The 18143-nt window shown below is 28.2% G+C and overlaps 1 protein-coding gene across 2 annotated transcripts in view; it reads left to right on the forward strand.

The window, feature by feature from the left end:
* LOC107441929 (chloride channel protein 2) overlaps window positions 1-18143 on the forward strand; it is a 70829-nt gene that overhangs the window by 15359 nt on the left and 37327 nt on the right. The window contains exons 1-4 of one of the 2 annotated variants that reach the window (XM_087169269.1): window positions 5992-6124; window positions 14975-15037; window positions 16460-16610; window positions 17253-17372. In XM_087169269.1, coding sequence (XP_087025395.1) covers window positions 6101-6124; window positions 14975-15037; window positions 16460-16610; window positions 17253-17372 — 358 coding nt within the window. In that variant the 5' untranslated portion in view covers window positions 5992-6100. Of the gene's footprint in view, window positions 1-5991; window positions 6125-14974; window positions 15038-16459; window positions 16611-17252; window positions 17373-18143 lie in introns of those variants that run through there. The other variant, XM_016055343.4, reaches the window with a different exon arrangement.

Below are 18143 nucleotides of genomic sequence, written 5' to 3' on the forward strand. Positions count from 1 at the left end.
TTTACCATGACGCAATGCTAAATTCTATGCCACTATCCACATAAATGCCACTATCCACATAAATCAATTATTAATCAAAAATCGAATATCAATTACTTTTCTTTATAATGCAATAAAATCTGGCGAGCAGCTATTTAAACGATCAAACACTTCGTTTGTTTATTTGTGGCTTGAAGTTAGGCTCGCAGAAAATGCCGTTCATGGGTTAAATTTAGTAGGAATAACACAACCTGTGACGTAGGCTATAGTATACCCAATTCCATCATCAGTTTCTGAGTTATTTTACTTCAAAGTAGAATAATTCTTTTTGCAACGCTTAATTCAGCTTAGCGAAAATTAGTAGATCTTAATTAGATTAATTTTTTACTGTCACCGAAAATATTTAACGCGCCCCACTTTGTTTTAATTTCGAAATAGTTTTGAAGTAGTTTATATTGATGGTTTTTCAGATTTTCTGATGTAAAAAAGAAAGTATTTGGCGTAAAAGAGAATTTTTGTTTTGCAGCCACATTCACTATTATGGATGAGGATTAAAGAAACATGAGCTTTTTTAAAAAAATTTCTTAGTTTCTTGATAAAATGTAAACTTTTTGAATTTTTTATTCCAAAAAGTTAACAAAAGTAATATTTCCCCCCGTCTTTTGGGTAGGACCAAAACCAAACATTCTCCTTTCATTAAATAAAAAAAAAATTGAATTATTTTAATGAAAAGGTTCGATGTTAATTTTTGTGTATATCTTCGGCTGTTTCTAAGAGTGCATTCTTTTTCTAGCTTAAGTGATGTAAGTGAATCTTTTTCAAGGTATTACGTTTCAGTTTAAATCTTTGTGATTTGAATTTTTAAAACTGGCATATGTTATTTAAAATTTTCCTTCAGATTGAATTTGATAATTTAAACGTGCTTACTTCTGGGTAAAAATTAGAAGAAGAAATTTAACTTAAAAAATTTTCCAATATTAGTTTCCATTTTGGCTTTTAGATTTGAATTTTCATTTTTTATTCTAAACTTACGTAGCTTTTATTTTATTTTATTTCAATTGGCGTTTAGCTATTGAGCAAGCGGAAAAATTAATTAATAAATAAAGAATTGGAAAAGAAATAGAAATATGGCTTTTTCGAATTGAATTTCGATTCCTTCCACTAAACACAAGTATGCAATTAAACTCAACTTTAAAATGGCGTCGCTGAAATGGTGGTGTGGTGTCGCTCTCATTTGAATTGGATTTTAACAGAATGTAATGAGGTCGTCTTCAGAGATGTATCTAGTTTTAATTTGAGCAGTGATGACCATCGTGTGCGAGTATGGAGGCACCGTGGTGAACGCCTCATTCTTGCCTACGGTGTACAGCAGCAAACCACTTCTACAAGTGATGTCATGGAATTGGGGTCATCGTATACCACACTCGATCACCTTTAATATCCCCGCAGTACATCCGTGACATCCTTCGGCCATATTCGCTGTCACTCATGGCAAGGCTCCTAAAAACCATTTTCCAACAGCATTATGCTCGGCCACACACAGTAAAGATTTCACAGAAATGTCTCCATCATAATACCACCCGTCTTTATCCTGCTTTATCCCCAGATTTGTCACCGAACGAGCATATCTATGACCATTGGGGACAACAATTTGTACAGCTTCCGAGTTTTGTCGATATAGCGGTGATTTTGCAGCAGCTGTAGAACGCGATGCCACAGGACATCGTAAGAGTATTGTGTGTATCAATGCGCAACCGTATTGATTCCTCATTTCGTGCTATAGGTGGACCATGAGGGAAATAACACCTCCATTCATTTGTATTTTTCCTGCAATGAATGATATTTTTTCTTAGATTTTTTAATCACTTTCTTATATTAACGTTATGCTTACGTATGTAAAATTTCGTTTCCTTCTGACAAGTCTTTCTGGGTACGCTAATATTTATGGAAATGAGTGTTTAATAAGGTGAAAAAAAACAGGATTTTACACCTTAATATACACTACACCTTAATTTACAACCTTAATATACAACTTTAATCTACAATTTTACACTTTAATATACAATTTTATCTGTGATATTTATTCTTGTATCGAAAGATATCGATACAATTTAATTTGTGATATGCGTTACTTATAATTAAGTACTTAATATCATCTCAAGGAAAATTTTTCCAATTCGAATCTTGATCAGGAGCTAAATATATGGAACCAAATTTGCTTAAGCACAATAAAAATCCTGATAACTCTTAATTGTATTACTTTTAATTTTGATGTAATAATCTGTTTGACTTCACAAAATCAAATTTTAATAGACTTTATGTGGTTCATGAATTTTTAACACTAGTTGTTATAGCAAGAAATATATCTTTCTAAGAAATAATGCAATTGAAAGTGAGCAATTTGTTTTCAAAACTATAAAATTTGCAATTAAACAATTTTTTTCTATACCTTCGATTTTTTCTTTTTAGTCTCAGATATACCTTTTGTTTATATTTTCGATCTAAGTTTGAAGAAAAGAAATTTTGAGGATATTGTTTCTTTTAAAAATTTCGTTGCTGATCCCGCGATAGAGTATCACTAAATTCTTTGCTACAGTTTGTGGCAATGAAACAGAACAAGTGGGTGGCAAGATGCATATTATAATACAACTATTTTTGTAGAAAATATTGTGTTAACTTATATGAAGATGTAAACCTATTAAAAATTTAAAAACTAAAATAATTGATAAAATAAGAAAATTTGTCTCTGATTTTATTGAAGTTATACTTCTTATGCGACTTCCAACAAGGTTGCGTTAAACGTTTAACGCTACATTTTTATTGGCCGGTAAATCACGTGGTAGGATCCAGTTTTCCCTCATTCATTCCCATATTGTTTTGGTTCTCACTAGCATAAAAATAATAAAAGTCATAAAACTTTTGTTTTTCTATAAATATTTTTTTATTTTGTTTTGATACACATATAATTTAATAGGGTAGTATTTTTTTATTTTCAAACTTAGTGGATAACAATTGTAAAAAATGAGTGAAAACAATCCCACGGACAATGCGACGGATTTAAGGTTATGTCAAGGTACGTCTCTTGTGAATATCAATTGATTGTTAGGTTTTCTCTTTTGAAATTACATTATGACGCATTCACATACATTATTAATACAAATACGTTTTCCAGGGCGAGACGATGAGGCAACCACAAGCACTTCCACTGGTTCAAGAGGTCCACGAGGGAAAAATGCACAATGTTACCGTGATTACAGAGCACGGAAGCGAGCGGAGCAGGAAAAAGAGTCGTTGAATAGAACTAGTGGTCCTTCTACGTCTGCTGATTCTTCTACAATTAACGTCGCAGGTTGCGAAGTTTAACTTCTTCCGCGCGGAGGGACTCCATGCACTATTTTTTTTTCTTCTATAGATTACCACTCAAATGCATTTGAAATGAACAGAAAATTCAAAAATTATGAAACTTTAAATGACTCTTAAGCACATTATGAATTGATTATTAATAAATAGAAAGCGAATTTTGAAATTGTTAAAAGATTATTTGATGATTGCTTGGTAAAAAGAAATTTTATAATTTCAAGTAAAATACTACTAATATTAGGTTTAACATTGGCAATATATCCTTTGTAACAAAAGAAACAGGAAAATGTGTTTACCTCTCGAGATTTTGATTTTATGAGCTCGGTCTTGCTTGCTGAAACCGGAAATAGGAAAAAAAAGTTTTCCACAATTGTGTTATAAGTGTTATATGATATCATGATTTGAAAATTAGAATTATTTGTTAAAAAAAAATTCCTACGATTCGATTCTATTCCAAAAGTAATAGATAAAACTCGAGCTATCTTTTAAGAAGCTTCTTAAGCTGTTAGAGCTATCTATATATCTAGCTTTTTGTTTAATAAATTTATTATTTACTTTTTAAAGTTTATGCTTAAGAAATATTTTTAGATCTCAGAAAGTGTTTAAGAATTTCTACATATTTTCAAGACTGTTTAATATGACGCTATTTTGTTGTTGTTCATTTACGTCTCACTAGAGCTGCACAATAGGCTATAGGCGACGGTCTGGGAAACATCCCTGAAGGCCTGGTTTCTTAGGACAGGACGCCGTCAGCTGGAAATCAGCGCTAACCTCTGATTGGTCCATTTGTGAGTTTGATAGTATGCGTCATCGAACGCTCATCTTGAACTCGATGACGTTTACTATCAAACTCACAAATGGACCAATCAGAGGTTAGCGCTGATTTCCAGCTGACGGCGTCCTGTCCTAAGAAACCAGGCCTTGAGGATGATCCGAAGACATGCCATCACAATTTTGATCCTCTGAAGAGGGGATTATGGCACCCCCGCTTCGATAGCCCGACGACCTGCACGCGAAGTCGAGCACTTTACGATAGAACAGTTTAACGAGGACCAATACCGCACACTCTCGGTCCCTACGCAGACTGATCCAAGTGGTCACCCACCCGCACACTGACCGCAACCAGTGATGCTTGACTTCGGTGATCTGCTGGGAACCGTGTGACGCTATTTTGAAAAGACCCTGTTTTGGATGCATTAATCTATACCTGCAAATATTCCTTTGAAATATTTCAGTTCAATTTCAAGTATGATATTTCTGAAATTTGTTGATTGATAACAAAAAAGTAATTGGAAAAGAAATCTGACTAATTAAAATGGAAAGATTTTCCACTTTGTTTCACATGGTGCCTCTGACTCAAATGTAAGAAAAGTTAAGTGGCGTAAAGGTGACGTTAAGTTGACCGTTGATTAGTAAATCACGAACTTAAGCGAAACAAACTTTAATCAATATTTTATTACTTAATTTTTTTAGCCCTTTTTTTTAGAATATATTCATGTGATTTGTAACAGGCAGATGGCAGCTCCATATTTCTATAATTATAGCACTCGAACGCTTATGACAATTATTAATTATAGCACTCGACAATGATTATTATTAATTATAGCATTATTATTATGACAATTATTATTATTAATTATAGCACTCGAACGCTTGTCAAGCTTATGACATTTAACATCACAAACAGACCGGAATAGCCCGGTCGGTAGGGCGCTGGGCCCATGTCCGAGAGCTCGTGGGTTCGAACCCCGCCGGCCGAAGACTCCCCGTGTAGTAAATGGTGACTGATGCACGTTAAATCTGTCGAGTCACAAAGTTCTCCATGTTCCCATAACAAATCAATACCTCTGGGGGTACTGGATTGGAAATCGATCGTTCTCTGATCCAGTTCAATAATTACGATCTGTGGATGAATGAATGGATGTATGAATAGGTCCGCCCTATAAACGGGTGTGACGTGTGTGTGGCTGAAGATGAATTCTTGGCCATAAATGGCGCCACTGAAAAACAAGAAACGCACCCTCTGCCTTAAATTAGCTTGGTTTCACCAAGCAGGCTTGCTAGTGTGGCAAATCGCATTAGAAACAACAACAACAGCATCACAAACCGTTTCAGAAACGTAAATATCAGAGGTTATCTGATTTTTAAGGAGTGAATTAATATGTTTCTAAACACTCTTCCGTATCACTAAAGTGGCACATGCATATTTTTTACGCTTCTATTATAATTTGTTCTGAATGGTTATAATAATTGTTTTAAGTTAACAAAAAAAAAAATGCACTTATGGTCTGTTACATTTTGTTGCTATCAATTTTTTGTAACTTCTCATCTTTAGAGTACATTCAGCCATATATTTCTTTCCATCCAAAACTCATGTGATTAAAAAGATAATTTTGACTGATGAAATGCGTTGTGGGGTTCATAGCATCAAAATAAGTCTGTATTCTATAGTTATAAATCGTTCTCTTATCTTAGACGTGAAGCAAATTTTTATGACACACTTGTTTGTGAAATGTAATGAAGAACTAGAATGATTTTTTCCCTCTTACTTTGTTGTAAGATTAAATACTTTAATAAAGTTGAACGTATTAAATTAGAAATTTATATTTATTTTATGCGTCATTAATTTGCTTTAAAATGTCACATTAGTACTAAAACTTAGTATTACCATTGTTGACTGAAAATGTAAGCGATTTCAGTTGAGAATCTTTTAGAAGTTTCAATATATTTTGGAAAGTTTAGACATCCAACTTATTCAACCATGCTACGAACTTCTGTTATAGCAGTAAGAATATTTAATTTGCACTTTATTATCTTTAACTTATGAATGAAATCTGAATATTATCTTATGAATATTATCTTTAACTTATGAATTATGAATACTTATGTTAGCTCTTTTATTTATGAATATGATGTTTGGTCTAAAAATGTTATTCATAACTATTATTATAAATTTATTTCCTTAGTTTAATAAGAAATCCTTAGTTTTAATAAGAAATCAAGTCAAAACCATTACGCATTTGCTTTTTTTTGTTGCAATTTTCAAAAAAATAACAAAATGAAAAAAAATAAAAATAAGTAAAATAAATAAATGAAAATGTGATAATTGATAATTTATATAAAATTATGTTATACATTTATTTTAATTACTTACATTTTTAAAATGTGGTTATTATTTTAAAATTGCATTAAATAACAGAAACATCGAAGGAAAAAATGCTAAATGGAAAAAAAATTCAATATTACCCGCTTTAATTAACGATTTGCTCAGTGACAAAATGCTGTGAAAAAAGGGAATAAACCAACCGCTCCTTAAAAAAGAAAAGAAAAAAAAAAAGATCTAAATAAGGAGAAAAAAAAATTTAAGTTTTCAGTTGCAGTTCAAGAGTTGGCTTATTTATTTATTTTTTCAAATTCGAATTTTCGATAGGTTTGAATTAAATTAGATCGCAACTAGTCAGAATCAATTTTATTTTCACTTTTTTTGAAAAGAGATAAGTTCATTCAGCTCTTTTTAATGATTAGTAACGCACTGAGAAAATTTGTTTTTGATATTAAAACTTTGACCACTTTCCGACTAGATATTGCACTCAAATCTCTTCTGGAGCTTCAAGGTCAATGATAACGCAAGTTTCAATCTTTTCGTGAAAGTTAACACGCGGAATTTATTGTTATTCCATCACTTCAGAATTAAATTATTTTCAATTCAAAATGTCGATCATATTCCGACAAATTAGAGTGCTCAATTCTCATCTGGATCTCTGTGCCTCATCAAAATACGATTTTCAATCTATATTCGTGACCAGTATAAACAAAACTTATCACCATATTATTACCACAGGGAATTCACCACCAACAAAGGTACCGATCACTTTCTGACAAATATGTGTTCAAATTATTATCGAAGTTCTACTCTGTGTCACATAGTATAAGATTCAATCGTTTTCTGGTTGCTGGAAGCAAGCTTTATTGCCATATTTTCACCGAATAAAATTTATCAATAATCAAAAATTCTATCATTTTTCGCTAGAATTTTTAAATTTTAATTGAAGTTTTGTGTCTATTTTTAATGTAAGTAACAATTGTTTTCCAAATGATCAAGCAAAATTTATCGTCATTATATCTATTGGTAAAATACTTTAAAATGAAGAAAATGATAAACTAAACAAAATTTTTGAAAACTATGTTTTTTACAGAACACTAAAAAAGGAGAAAATAATTTAGTTTTTGTTTGACTTATAACGAAAAACATAGGGTGCATCTTTAATCTTCTATCTAAATTTCCTCCGAAAATTCTATGTATCGAAAGTAATACACCATAGGTTTTTCGCTTTATGTGAGAAAAGAGAAATTAATTTCTTCATTTTAATTTACTTGAAACTTTTTAAGTAACCTTTATATTAACCTTTTTAGTTTATAAAACTTTTATTTTATTTTATTATTAAAAATATCTCTGTAGTATCTATTTTTTTTTTGGATTGAAATTTAAAAACTTCCCTAAAAATCTGGAACATTTAACTTTATTTATTTATTGATTTATTTTTTTAACCAAGCTTTGATAATTTGTGGAGAAGTTGTGGCGTAACTACCACTACTATTATTAAACATCAATTCACTATTATGTAAGACATGCTAACTTGACTCAATCTTGAGGTTACCTTTTGATATATGAAAGTTGGCACAGTCTAATGGTCTTCCCTCACAAAGTTATAAACAAGCATTCAGGAACCATCCATAAATGATACACGCTTTGAGTGGAATTGTAACAGTTTGTGACAAGGGAGAAGAAAGGGTAACAAAACATGTGATATCCTACAAATAATAAAAAAATTATAAAATTAGCAGATTAAATATTTTTTTATAATTTGTTTTATTTTTTAATCAAAATTATCTAATCATTATTATATAATTATGCACACCACTGTTATTGAAAATCGCTAGTTAAAGTTTAAACATTAGATTTGAAATACACTTTATAATATTTGTCCCGTTTCTGCATTAGTAGCATATATTTACATAATATAGCAGGACATGAAACAAGGGGTAGGGCGAAGTGTGACACTTTGTGACGAACGGGAGGAGGCTATGTATTGAAAAAATGTGTGACATCACTTATGAACGGTCTATCACTCAATTTTTAAGATAAATAATTTTAAAAAAGAAAATAATGAAAAATATAATAATAACAACCGAAGCTGGCCTCGCCATTGGGGCACAAGCTCCGGAAGTCATTAAAATACAAAACCTTTTCTATCGCGAGAGCAGGACAAATGATTTTACTCTCTCCTCTCTGTACTCCAAAGGTTTTGCAAGAAGTCCAGGAAGAGAAAAAAAGAGAATACAAGAAACAAAATATAAGAAAACAAAATACAAAAGTAAAATACATAAACTAATTTCAAAATTTATTTTTATTTTTCCTTTTCTAATTAGTTTCGTATTTTACTTTTGTATTTCGTTTTTGTATTTTGTATTTTCTTTTTCTCTCTTCCTGGACTTACAAAACCTTTGGTGTACAGAGAGAGCAATTTTAGACACTTATCCGGCTCTCTCGTTAAAAAAGGTTTTATATTTTTATGACTTCCGGAGCTGGTACTCCCTGACGACGTCAGCTTCGGTTGTCATTATTATATTTTTCATTATTTTTCATTACTTTCATTTTTTTTCCTTTTTAAAATTTTTCTACAGGTTTCAATTTTATTGTGGAATTCTGCTGCATTGGAATTGTAATTTTTAACTTTAAAATTGTAATTTTTAACTGTTTTTTTTTACATGATTTTTGATTTCTCAATTTTTAAAACCTTATTTATTGCTCCTCAAAAATTGCATGATTGAATTAACATAGTTATTTTTTAAATATGTGGATTTCGTTAGTGTTGCATGTTTTACATCATGCGGTAAAATACAGATAAATATCTGTCAACATCAAATAGAAAAATATTTAAATTTTAAAGCTTTTGTTTAGAAAAAAAAACTTATTTCCTTAAATATAAGGCATTAAATTAAAATAATATTTCGTCGAAATTCGTATCACAGTTTAACAATAAAGTAATCTAATTGCATAACAAGATTCCTCGTATTGCCTTGTTCTTATTCATCCATTCTTTGATTTAGATTCTTTTTTAGATTTCGATATTAGTTCTCACCTTCTGCATTGACACACTTCTTTTTTCACTTGCTACATGAAGTAGAAACTTTCATCTGCGGGAAAAACCAATGTAACCAATTTCTTTCCTTACAACTTTTATGTCCTGGATATCTCATGGCTTTTGTTTAATTCATTGTTCATTTCAACAAAAGCTTGTTTTATTTGGAAGTGTGATAGCTTGTTGCCTGTTTGTTATTTTTCTGACGTAGGTGACTAGTCTTGAATATTGACCTATTAGTATGCGTGGAACTAAAATAGATCACCTTTATAATAACCTATGGTCTAATATTCGAATTTTCACCTAAATAGTTTAATTAACTAGTGTAGACGATATTTTAAACTATGAAATCAGAAGGAAAAAAAACATATTTTTCTAAATGTTTTTTTCCGTCTCTCTTAAAATATGAGACCTTTATAATAACTTATGGTCTAATATTCGAATTTTAACCTAAATAATCAAATTAACTAGTGCAGACGATATTTTAAACTATGAAATCAGGTGGAAAAAAAACATATTTTTCTAAATATTTTTTTCCGTCTCTCTTAAAATATGAGACTTTTATAATAACTTATGGTCTAATATTCGAATTTTAACCTAAATAATTTAATTAACTAGTGCAGACGATATTTTAAGTAATGAAATCAGGTGAAAAAAAAAACAACATATTTTTCTAAATATTCTCTTCCGTCGCTCTTAAAATATGGGACGTAGTTACAATCTGGGATATGAACAGATTAGTTTGAAAAAATGCTGTTCAAAGTTTGCCTTTAAATTATAATAATACTTCTGGCATATTTCGTTAAATCTCTAGGACTGTGCAAGCATCAAAACTTTTTGCTCACAGTTATAAAATTATCTTATCAATAAGCATTTTAATAATTTTTGATAATTATTTATTATTATTTTTCTAATAAATTTAATAATGTTTAAAAATTTTTTTAATAGTAACGGTATAAAAATTTTTTACATCATTTTTGAATAGGTAAAATCTTAACCTAGAACGAAATTGTTCGAATAGTTTTGGGGCTAGAAAACGTAAAAGAATTCGTACTTATAAATTTTACTTCTCGGGCACAAATCGTCCAATTCTGTATATATTTTTGTTTTTTAAAGGTGCATAATTTTAAATGATGTAAAAATTTGTATGCTTTAAAAATCAACTTTTTCGATCATTATTAAATAAATAAATAATAAAATTATTACAAATTTATTAGCATGGAAGATTTACCACATTATTTTTAAAATTTGATAAATCGGGAACTATTGGAGTGATTTCGTATAAATTATGTATTTTGCGACATAAGATTACATTCTTTTCAATAATGTAAACATTTGTATACCTTACTATTCACAGTGATTTTGACTATTATTAAATGAAATAATTAAAAAAAAAACGATAAAAAATAATAAAAAATTATTTTTGGCTTATAATTATGTTTGGGTAAACGAATTTTGGGTGCAAAAAATTTTCGATTCGCTTAAAAAATTCTCGCAATATGACGAATTACGAAAAAATAAGAAAAAGCATTACGGGTTCCAAACTTTCCATCCCTCAGATTACAGCTATTACCCGTATTTTGAGGGTCAGGAATTCGAATCCTTCCAAAAAAAAAGTTATGTTTATTAAAAGAAAGAACGTTATTACGTTTGTTTTCGTAACTTAAAACATCGGGTGCCCTCACTAATTAGCATTTTCATGAAACGCCTACTATTTATACAGGATTCCTTTAGTTAGGAGTTTATTATGGGGTGGCTGTTGTGTTGTACCCTTTTGTGCACACGTAGGTTTGCAAGAAAAATAAAAGTACATTAAATGCGGAGCCTGATTATTGCCTCGGCCCAATAGGCCCGGGCCTAGGGCCCACACTTTCTGGGGGGCCTCAAAAATTTGTAAAAAGTCCACAATATAACTTTTTATACAAAAAAAAAAAAAAAAAAAATACTGAAAGAAACAGTTTATTTCAAAAAAGGCCTTTATTTCAAATTTTCTTTATATTGTGATAAACCAAACTCGTGAAAGCATTGCACTAATCAAATTCGAAAGTACAGTTGAATTTTAATTGGTGCAATTTTCACTCAATTTATTGGTGCAATTAACGAGAATGCATATTTGCAAAGTCTCTTATAAATGATTAGTGTCAACAAGAACTAAAAGCTTATTTTAACAAATATGTAAAGCTATAGATGGAAGGCTACAATCTTTAAAATAATTCAGCTAATCAGTGACTTTTAGCAAAAATCACTGATTTCAATTGTTTGTGGTCACCAAACTATTTTTATTTTCATACAACATTGTTTTGTTGTTTTATATTTTGCTTTAATATTTAGATGCATAAACTTTATCTTAGAAAACTAATCTTCAATTGTCTGCTTTCAAAAATTTTTTAGAATGTTTCTCTTGAGTCACGCAGTTTAATAGATTCTTTTTATTGTTAGGACTACTCCTCAGAAATTTAATTTTAAAATATTTCGTTAGAGACCCGGAAAATTTTGTGGGCCTTGGGCCTGAATTTGTCTTGATCGGTCCCTGATAAATGCAATCATATGCTGAAAAGTAAATTGATTTGTCCGAAAAGTAAATCGATTAATATCTTGGTTCATTATTCCTTCAATCCTCAGCATATTTGAATGCAATTTTTTTTTAGTTCATTAATTTATGTGATTAATTTAATTACTATTATATTAATTTAATTTATAATTCAATGAAACACACGAGGAGCAATAAACTAATCATTGAAAGGGAGGTAAAAATAATTTAATAATAATAGTAAAAAAGTATATTTGAAATGTATTTATTTAATTGGGGACAAAAATTAGAACTGTAAATTCTTCATTCAAGGAGGTTTGAAGGAATATATTTGAAATGTATTTTATTTTATTAGAGACAAAAATTAGAACTGTAAATTTTTTATTTATGGAGAATTGAAAGAAAAATTATTATAATTTCGTATTTTAAGTTTGCTTATTTTATTCCACCGATAAATAACTTGTAAGTGTTATGGCAGCTTTGAAACAATAGCTGTTTACTCATGTACTTGAATTATTTGAATTCAGCGAAGGAGTCAAAGGAACTTTTAAGTTGAAACAACGGATCAAACCTCATATGTGTAATATCGAAAGGAAAATTGTTTGTCCATGATTCTATCAAGATTGCAAAACTTTCGATATTTCTAGAAATATTAAATATTCAATAAAAAAACTAACTTTTAATATTCATAACAATTTGCTTGAAAAAAAATATTTGTAATAACAAGAATGAACGATTATTACGAGCTATAATAATTTCAGTGGAATTTTCTGCTTTCTAGGAATAGAAATAAAAATAATAATAAAATAAACACTGAACAAATAAAAAAAAAAAACTAATCTGGTTTCAGAAAAATAATGAAGTTTAGGATTTTTAAAAAAATAAATTTTAATACATTAAAAAACAAAAATCTTCGCGAATTTGAAAAAGTAATTTTTGACTTGAACTATGCTAAATTATTTTTCCCTTCAATTTTTAAAGCAAAAACGATTTATTGGCTAAAATCTGATTTATACGAGTACATATCAGATTGTAATAAAAATAAATATCAGTATAGTATAATCCGATTAGAAGTCAATATGAGTGATTTAAAATTTTTTTAAAAAATATCTTTGTAGTTTCTTTCCCGAAAAAAAAATTTAATAAAATATAATCGAACCATAATTGAATTTGATTGAAGATAATCAAATAACCATCGACTCAAACTATTTAATCGAATAATGTATCAGAATTGTAATCAATTAAGATAAGTTTTAGTATTTTTTACTATTTCATTGACGCAATTGTAATGGAATATCATCGATTACAATTTTGCATTCTTTTTTTTTAAGCTACTGCATTAAAAGAGCGTAAGGGTACATATTTCTTTATGAGTCTTTTTTTTCTTTTTTTGCGGTTTCTTACTTTGTTCAGATTAATCAAAGTATAATAAACAAATATAAAAATAAATAAATCTTAAAATACAGAAAAATATTATTTTCCCATCTAGTTTACGGCTAGAAAATCAAATTATCTTGGAAAAAAAAAAAAAAAAAAGACTGAGAGAAACATTAAAATTTAATATTTAAATATAAAGCGTGGTAATTTCTCCTTATCATTTGCGAGGCTTAAATAAAAAAAAAAATAAATAAAAAATAAGATAATGTGTTTGTGTAATAAATTATTCAACCCCCCCCCCCGACAAAATTAGATACTGAAGTTGAAAATCAAATTCCATTAACCCCTCGTTAATATAAAATGACAAACGCTTATTCCAAAGTTAAACCCACTCCACATTACTGATAACTAGAGCCCGGATTTTGATGACCTAAAAAATCTCAACTAATGCCCTTAAAAAGTGCAAAAAATGCCCTTAAAAAGGGCAAAAATTGCGCAAAAAATGCCTTAAATAAAGTAAAAATATTGAATTAAAAAAATGTTTTGCTCTTTAAAATTATTATGAGTCATTTAAAAAATATAAAACAATGCAATACTTGTTCCACGCTCATTAAAGTTTGAAAAATATGTTTTATATCCTAAAATAACAAAAAAAGGAAAATATATTGACACCAAAATATTTTTATTTTGTATAGAAACTTTAATGGATATAACAACTTCCATCTCATAATATTACTAAATATCAGAATTACATTGGATTATTAAATGTTTTTCGATAATTTGAAATGTAAACGAGCGTCTCTTGTCTGAAAGTAAATTTTCATTCCTGCAGAAGCTTCTTTCAACGTCTACTGATGTTATAGGCGTGTACTTGAAAAAGACGGTCTCACTTTCTGACAATTCTTCTTCAATTTGAAAAGATTTTGCTTCACCTGTTAATATCCTATAGATTTTCTTCATTGTTTGGAAGCCAGTGTAATAATGAAAATTGATAAAAAATAATAAAAATTGGAAAAATTAACAAAAAACTTTAAAAAATGCATTAAAATGCAAAATACGCCCAAAAAAAAAAAAAAAGAAAAATGCCCAAAAAAATGCTCTAAAAGACAAAAAATGTCCAAAAATGCAAAAAAATGCAAAAGTCATCAAAATCCGGGCCTTACTGATAACAGTATTATAACTATATAGCTCTGCAGCGGCGAATCGATATTAAATTTAGGACATTTTTCAAAAGAAACATTCAACATAAAATTAAATAAGTTCAATGTATATGAAAAATGTTTTGGTTAAGCATTTAGAAATTTTTTTATTTTTGAAAATTTCTATATTTGCCAAAAGAGCGATAAAAATGAGCCAAAAAGCTCATTTGAATGAATACCTTTCGTTGTAACCCTTGTTTCTTCTTTTTCCGAAAATTTATTACAAAACTACTCGTGCTGATGATCTTACAGGTGTTTTTATTTTGCGTCGCTGCATTTAGCGAAATATTACAATTCTAAATGAAGCGAAATGTTTAAGAAATTATTGTCCAATCGAACATTTTTATTTCGATTAATTTTTTGAATTCTTTCTTTCGTTTTTACAGTCAAGAACAAAAATCACGATGGGGGATAGAGAAAGAGCGGCGCTTGGTTATGAGCATACTTTGGTAAGTTTTAAACTATTTATTTATTGTTTAAAAAACTAATTTATATTGTAAACAAGGTCCATGAGTAGTTTTTTATAAGGACTTTATTATTTGACCATTATTTACCTATTTTTTAATGAAGCGGATGTATGTGGAATGTTTGACGTGTTATATAGGGAAATGTCAAATTTTGTTTATTTGCTTGTTTCGATTTCTTTTATGTTATTTTATTTCTTTCTGAATTTTCCTTTTAAGTTTCATCTTTTCCTGCGTAATATTTACAGATTTATATATTAAATTTTATCTATTGATTAAACTATTTCTTATGTTGAAGTTAAATTTTTCAAATGTTTTAAAATTCTTGTGTGTGTATCAATCATCGCAGTGATACGGTTTACTAATTAAATAAACAAACTAACACTTAGATTTATATTTATTGAAAAGATTTCTAAAATTTGTAACCGATTTACGTAATTTCCGAACCTTCTCGCTTCATTAATTTGTTTACTGCTACTATAATAATGCTTGAATAAATTTAACTTTTTAATAAGAAATCAATATTTTTTTATTTTATTTATTAGTGAATTTCTTTTACATTTTCTTTTCTTTCTTTATGTTTCAAAAAATATGTTTGTAAAGGATGAATTACATTATGATTAAATGGAATAATAAGTTTTGTATTTTTGTTTTTATTTTATTGTTTTATTCAAAGATATTTTTGCATTGAATAAAATTTATTTCTTCATGCTTAATAAAGCAATAATACATTATACAACATGAACATTTATATTCTGCAAATTAATTTAAAACCTCTAGAAATTTATTTTGTGGACTGTATTTTGAAATTAATGAATTTGTCAAAAATGGTTTAAAAATTTGTCTAATGTAGGCAAAATGCAACATTGAAATCACTTTTATGGGATTCTTATTATAATAATGAATATGTGATAAATTTATTATATTAAATCTTCATATTGCAATTAAATAAATAGGCATACTTTATTGATATGCTAACAGATGTTTGTAAAAAAATTGGTTATGATATTTTAAATGATGTACTAATATTGTTGTTTAAAAATTGGAAAAAAATAGTATATCGTAATTTTTAAAGTTTAATTAATTTATTTTTTATATTTCCTCTAAATCTAAAATTTGCATTTACATTTTCTTTTCTTTAATAATAATAAATATGTGATAAATTTATTAGATTAAATCTTTGTATTGTAATTAAATAAATAGGCATACTTTATTGATATGCTAACAGAGGTTTGTAAAAAAATTGACTATGATATTTTAAATAATGTACTAATATTGTTGTTTAAAAATTGGAGAAAATAGTATATCATAATTTTTAAAGTTTAATTAATTTATTTTTTATATTTCCTCTAAATCCAAAATTTGCATTTACATTTTCTTGTTATAAACACACTTGATTTCCAACAGATGTTTGGTCAGTATCGGGAAGATTTAGGAGAATATGCGAGATTAGAAGCTTCAAGACTTAAATCTTTAGAAAAGCTGCGTAAAAAAGAAGAAAAGCGTCGCCAGAAAGAACTCAAACCCTATAGAAATGCAATTCATAGAAAACTTGTTGGTATGTCACATCAATTCAAAATCGAATTGATATCAATCTAATCTTTTAAGTAGTAAATATATAAATATTTTTTTTTTGTTGTATCAGTTACATTGAGTTACATAGGTTATTAAATTGAAGGTAATATTGTTTTTACCTTTTTAAATTATTAAAATCTTAGTATTGTAATTTCTTTTGAAGTTTGCTGATTGTGTTAACTTTTTTCTCTTGTGATAGCATGCTTGTTTTATTAATTTTGATGTCTCCAATTAAGTAAAGCAAGTATTTTTTAAATAAAAAAATAAATACTTTGTATTCCCTTATTACAACTATCTTTACTACAGTTAGAATTCATTTTCGACAAAAATACTGTATTGTAGGATTTTCAAATGAACATGTAAGATATTCCAAAAGAGTATACCTAGGGAGAGAAAAATAATTATATCAGCTAGTTAGAACATGATTTTAGACAAGAATAATGTTTAATCTATTAAACTATTAAAAAAAATAATAAAAAAATTTAATGCTTAATAAAATGATGTTTAAAGATTACCTGTGCTTATGTTATTAGTCATAGGCATAAATAGAACAAGTTTTGACATCTTCTCTGCATTTGTATTTATTTCTTAAATGAGAAGTTTATTATTTTCTTTTTATTTTTAGGTTTTTGGCAGAACACTTTTGCAAGATTAGGGGAAGACTGGTTTTTCTTAGCATTCTTAGGGGTCATTTCTTCTCTTCTTAGTTTCTCCATGGATTACTGTATATCAATGTGTCAAAAATGTTAGTATGATGTTATTTGTTTTATTTTATTAGAATTTTGTTTTGTGATATGTTAACAATTAAAAAAATTGCTTTATTCAATAAATCGTAAATTTTTAATTAATAAAGATTACAAAAATAAAATAATTTTGTAAATAATTTAATTGATTGAAAGCTAATGAACAATTTAAATCAAAAGGTATTGCCAGAAAATCCTATTTCTGAGCATCTAAGTTAGAGGAGCACAACCTTTTTGAGTGAAGGGCCACTTGCACAGCAGATAGACTAACAAAGGGCCTCACATATATTTAATCATGTTAGCGTCAAATCTGATCATTTTTATATAAACATTAGTTTTCTACGCACTAAATATTTTTATCAGTAGACTTAATAACATAGCTGCACAAAATTAAATACTTTGCTTTCAGAATTAAAGTGCAAAAAATGTACAAATTTTTTGAGTAATATAAATTTCAATTAAATATTTTAATTAAGAAAAATTCATAATGTTTAAGCAAAAACCAAATAAAAAGAAATTTTTTTATTCTGTTAGAAGCTCCCGCAGGCTGCGCATCAACAGTCGACGGGTTGCTGGTTGTGCACCCCTAATCTAAGTGTTATTCTCTTTTTGCTTATCCATAGATAACTCCTTATCAATACATAATATTAAGTTGCAAACTATACTGGAATTAATTTACTAATTTCTCCTTTTTTAATGAAAAATTCTGTTTCTTTTTTATTTTAGAAAATTTTTTAAAATTATGAAAGTTTGAAGAAAAGAAATTTCATAAT

This window comes from Parasteatoda tepidariorum, chromosome 1 (assembly GCF_982258835.1).
Source record: "Parasteatoda tepidariorum strain Cologne lab strain chromosome 1, Ptep-v5.0, whole genome shotgun sequence".
NCBI lineage: Eukaryota > Metazoa > Arthropoda > Arachnida > Araneae > Theridiidae > Parasteatoda > Parasteatoda tepidariorum.